Source organism: Eleutherodactylus coqui, chromosome 8 (assembly GCF_035609145.1).
Source record: "Eleutherodactylus coqui strain aEleCoq1 chromosome 8, aEleCoq1.hap1, whole genome shotgun sequence".
In the NCBI taxonomy this organism is placed as follows: Eukaryota; Metazoa; Chordata; class Amphibia; order Anura; family Eleutherodactylidae; genus Eleutherodactylus; species Eleutherodactylus coqui.
The window spans coordinates 207,430,339-207,434,934 of record NC_089844.1 but is presented as its reverse complement, the minus strand read 5'-3'; the positions used below and the strand labels follow the sequence as shown (position 1 = coordinate 207,434,934).

Below are 4,596 nucleotides of genomic sequence, written 5' to 3'. Positions count from 1 at the left end.
CTGTATGCAGAATACAAGCGGGACCGCTATCTTCTCCATAGAGCTGCTGTCTTCTCGGAGCGCTCAGCTGATATCCTGCTAAGCACTCCTAGCGGGGTATGCAGAACACAGCTGGAGCGCTTGTCTTCTTCATATTCCGGCTGTGTTTCCCAAGCGGGATACCAGCTAAAACAATAGTATCAGCGGTATCCCGCTGAGAATGCAGCATGCAGCATGGATAAGGCTCATCATTGTCTTTCAGCGAGCTAAATGGGCCTTTATTGAAACATGTCTGCTTGTTGTAGCCAGTATAGCTACTGGGGAAGGACAATCATTTTAATAAGACACTTTCTTATTGAGGGTAGGGGAGGCGAGGAGAGGGAGAATAGTGCCCGTGTAGTCATGCATGCCATGTATTTTATGTGAATGAGGGACTCCGGGTCTTGAGAATCTGCAGAGTGTTGCACATCATGGTGGCCACAGGAGAGGAGGAGTAATCCTGGTGCTTCTTGGGGTGGCAGTAGAAGTGCCACTGTATGCCCTGTGCCGGGGACTGTCACAGGTTATGGGGCCTCCTTGTTATACACGGTGCCCTGATGTTCCTGCCGCCCATAGCTGTCTGTTGTGGCTTCTGAGTGTCTCTCTGCTCCGGCAGGGGAGCGCTGATGCAGCAGAGCTCTAGTACTCCCCTTCACCGAAGCCTCCCTGCGCGCTCTATCCTCGCCCCCACGTGTTTGTGGCAGCAGCTGCACTGCTCGCTTTACAGGAGGGATTCACGCTCCAGCGGCTCTCTGCTGCATGGCCCTTGTCTCCTTCACCCCTCCTCCGTCTTCTCTCCCACTGCTTCAGGAGCTGACAGGCCAATCGGCTGCACAAGATGGCAAGGGCTCTTGTATTCAGCCAATCAGCAGAGAGAGGGGATGGGCCTTCACGCTAGACAACTAAAAGAAACGCCCCGCAATGACGGCCCTGATCAGTAGTTTCCTCTCTGGTCCGCTCCCTGTCTATATAGAGTAGGGCTCTGCGCTGAGCAGCTATCGCTTTCTGCTTACAACGTAGAAGATGTCTGGTCGCGGTAAAGGAGGGAAAGGTCTTGGGAAGGGCGGCGCCAAGCGGCACAGGAAGGTGCTCCGTGATAACATCCAGGGCATCACCAAGCCTGCCATCCGCCGTCTAGCTCGCAGGGGAGGCGTCAAGCGTATCTCCGGCCTCATCTATGAAGAGACTCGCGGCGTCCTGAAAGTCTTCCTGGAGAACGTGATCCGCGACGCCGTCACCTACACCGAGCACGCCAAGAGGAAGACCGTCACCGCTATGGACGTGGTGTACGCGCTCAAGCGCCAGGGCCGCACTCTCTACGGCTTCGGAGGTTAATAATTCTGCTCTTTCTCCATACCACAAAGGCTCTTCTCAGAGCCGCCCACCTCTTCCAAGGAAAGGCTGTAATCCAACTCCCTGTGGGGTCGTCAGCAGCGGTGATAGTCTATGGCCCAAAAAGGGCATGGCTGTGGAGTGACATGATGAGCGCACTTCTAAGGGGGCGACCGTGCAGAGCTCTGAGAGGGCTGGATGATGCGGCTGTAACGCTTTGTAAGCATACAGCCCACGCAGGACCCTGAGAAAGCTGGGTGTTCTATCCGAAACACAACTGAAGCGTTCCGATATATACGTGACCTAACAGAAGACTCTGTTAACCCGTTATCGCACGGACTGGTGAGCGAGTCCTACAGCCGCCCGTCCTCTGGACATGAGGTCACCTAGAGCAGGACGATTGTGCGCTTCTGCCGGTGACAGGGATGGCCAAATTGGCATCCGCCCCAATCTCTTCCTCCTTGTGGAAAATCCTGTACAGTTATAGTTTCCCGGTGCAGCCGGCGTACCGGCCGCCGAGTATCACAGCATAGAAGCGGCGCAGCTCTGTTGTAAGGAGCATGTGGGTGGCTCTTAGAAGAGCCTTTGGTTCTATGGAGGGATCGGCGCGATCACTTGCTCTTGCTCGTCTTGCTGCTCTCGGTCTTCTTGGGCAGCAGCACGGCCTGGATGTTGGGCAGGACGCCTCCCTGGGCGATGGTCACCCCACCGAGCAGCTTGTTCAGCTCCTCGTCGTTGCGCACAGCCAGCTGGAGGTGACGGGGGATGATGCGGGTCTTCTTGTTGTCCCGGGCGGCATTGCCAGCCAATTCCAGGATCTCAGCGGTCAGATACTCTAGCACTGCTGCCATATAGACCGGAGCGCCGGCGCCCACCCTCTGAGCGTAGTTGCCCTTGCGGAGAAGCCTGTGTACACGGCCGACAGGGAACTGCAGCCCTGCCCGGGATGAGCGAGTCTTGGCCTTAGCACGGACTTTGCCTCCTTGTTTGCCGCGTCCAGACATCTTCTAGCACTTGAAAGCAGAATTAGGATAAAACACCTTGAAAGTTGTGATAACGAGGAGGCGCAGTTCTGTTGATTTTTATAACCTGCTGCTCCGCCCTCCTCTCCTCCAATTGGGTAGATTTCAATCCCCCCAATAGAGGCCAGACTTGAGGAAGAACCAATGAGCGGCACTGGGCGTGGCTAAGACGCTCACAGGGGTCACATGTTTTGCTGCTCCAGTAGAACAGCAAGCAGACGGCGGTCCTCATTTGCATGGCCCCGCTATAAATACCGCAGCGCTGGGAGGTGCAGGGAAACTGTTCTCTGTAGTGAGGAAAGTATCTCTACGTTATCATGCCTGATCCCGCCAAGTCTGCTCCAGCGCCCAAGAAGGGCTCCAAGAAAGCCGTGACCAAGACTCAGAAGAAGGACGGCAAGAAGCGTAAGAAGACCAGGAAGGAGAGCTATGCCATCTACGTGTACAAGGTGCTGAAGCAGGTCCACCCCGACACCGGCATCTCCTCCAAGGCCATGGGCATCATGAACTCCTTCGTCAACGACATCTTCGAGCGCATCGCAGGGGAAGCCTCCCGCCTGGCTCACTACAACAAGCGCTCCACCATCACCTCCCGGGAGATTCAGACCGCCGTGCGCCTGCTGCTGCCCGGAGAGCTGGCCAAGCACGCCGTGTCCGAGGGCACCAAGGCCGTCACCAAGTACACCAGCGCCAAGTAATCTGTTCCGTGGCCCGCCGTGCACGATCACCCCAAAGGCTCTTCTAAGAGCCCCCACCCCGTCTACAGCAGAGCTGTCACCTCCCGGTTGTGTAGGGAGCATCATCGTTTGCTCCTCTGTAACAAAGGTTGTGTATACATCGGCTCGGTTACTTAGTCCCCTGCGTTGAACAACTCGTCTTTGTCTCTGTGCACCGGAGTTGTTCTCTGTCTATGTACTGGATTTGAGGAGATCTTCCCTGCAGCGCTACACAACTGTATCTCTGTCGGGGGTCGCGATGCTGATTGCGCTGCAGATTAGGGATACGTGCGGTGACCGAAGCCGCGCTATGCGGACGCCTCCATAGAGGTGGGCGCTACGTGGATTCGGTGATGCGGCTGCGGACAATTAGCCATTACAGAAGCGGCAGCGTTTTTGCCACCGAGGTACCCGGAGCACAGTGCGCCCATGACTGGATTATGCTGTGGGCTGAGGTCGGCGTGGTGGCTACACGAGGCGGTCGACGTCGGAGGGGGATGCCGACCACAAGTAGCAGCTGTACTGGAGTGCTCGGAAGGCAGAAGACTACAGGGGATATGCGGGTCTGCGCCCTAAAGCAGTGGGGTGCACAAAGGGAAAGGGGTAGTAGGCAGACGACATGCTGGGGGCTGTAGTACATTGTAGTGAGTAGCGGAGGCAATCGGGGATGCCTGAAAATAAGAGGCTTGAAGCACTGGGGGTGCTAGGAAAGGGGAGGGGGACCAAGAGGAGAACCAGAGTGGCAGTGCCCCGGATAAAGCCGCCGCACGGGGACTGGGAGCATTGACCAGAGTGGCAGAGGCCGCATGTGGAACAGAAGAGTACCGGGAACCAGAGGGGCAGTACACAGGCTACAGCAGCGGGGACCAGAGTGGCCGCGGCAGCAGGGTGCACGGAAGTAGAGACCATGATGGCAGCGGCCGCAGGTGAGCGGAGATGGCAGTCTGGCGTGGAGAACAGCGGGGACCAGTGACAGCGGGCATCCCCTCACAAAGAGGCGCAGACTGTATTTCTCAGAGACTTGCAGAACCAGCCTCTTCCCTAGATTAATTTAGTGCTCCGGCTATATCACCCAGAGTCCCGCAATGGGAAATCAGTGCAGCACTCTGGGAGAGCTGGCTGCTATGACGGCAATTCTATGTAAAATGATGGCTGTGCGGGTCCCTAGGAGAGCTTGGTGCAATCGCAGCACTTCTATATGAGAGGACGCCTCCAATATGGTAGCACTACACGGATTAAAGGGCAGGCCGTATGCTTTAGTACAAGGAGGACATACACTCAGTGCGCCGCAGCCTGCTTCCTGGTAGAAGAGAAGATTCCCTGGCACTAGGGGTCATCATGGCGGGGGGTATTTTTAATAGAACGCTAAAATCTCTGTTATTTGCAATAACTAAAGTATGTATGTGCGCATCTAGGCATTTATTTACTTTGTCCCTCCCCCCTCCTCCCCCCCCCCCCTCCTCCCCACAGTGTCCGCTGGGATTCCTATGGCAGAGCGTGTTGGTCCA

The 4,596-nt window shown here is 56.3% G+C and overlaps 2 protein-coding genes across 2 annotated transcripts; one reads left to right on the top strand and one right to left on the bottom strand.

Moving 5' to 3' along the window:
* Positions 1 to 1,913: 1,913 nt before the first annotated feature.
* On the bottom strand, positions 1,914 to 2,354 carry LOC136577777 (histone H2A type 1-like). The gene has a single exon (XM_066577700.1). It carries the CDS (start codon positions 2,352 to 2,354, stop codon positions 1,962 to 1,964), a length of 393 nt encoding a protein of 130 aa, XP_066433797.1. The 3' UTR covers positions 1,914 to 1,961.
* A 319-nt stretch (positions 2,355 to 2,673) lies between these two features.
* Positions 2,674 to 3,097, top strand: LOC136577776 (histone H2B 1.1-like). Its single transcript, XM_066577699.1, has one exon. The coding sequence runs from the start codon at positions 2,690 to 2,692 to the stop codon at positions 3,068 to 3,070; it is 381 nt and encodes a 126-aa protein (XP_066433796.1). The 5' UTR covers positions 2,674 to 2,689; the 3' UTR covers positions 3,071 to 3,097.
* The last annotated feature ends 1,499 nt before the right edge of the window (positions 3,098 to 4,596 follow it).

Bases quoted from the DNA above. Each gene is read 5' to 3' on its own strand.
- LOC136577777 (XM_066577700.1), bottom strand. From the start codon at position 2,354: ATGTCTGGACGCGGCAAACAAGGAGGCAAAGTCCGTGCTAAGGCCAAG.
- LOC136577776 (XM_066577699.1), top strand. From the start codon at position 2,690: ATGCCTGATCCCGCCAAGTCTGCTCCAGCGCCCAAGAAGGGCTCCAAG.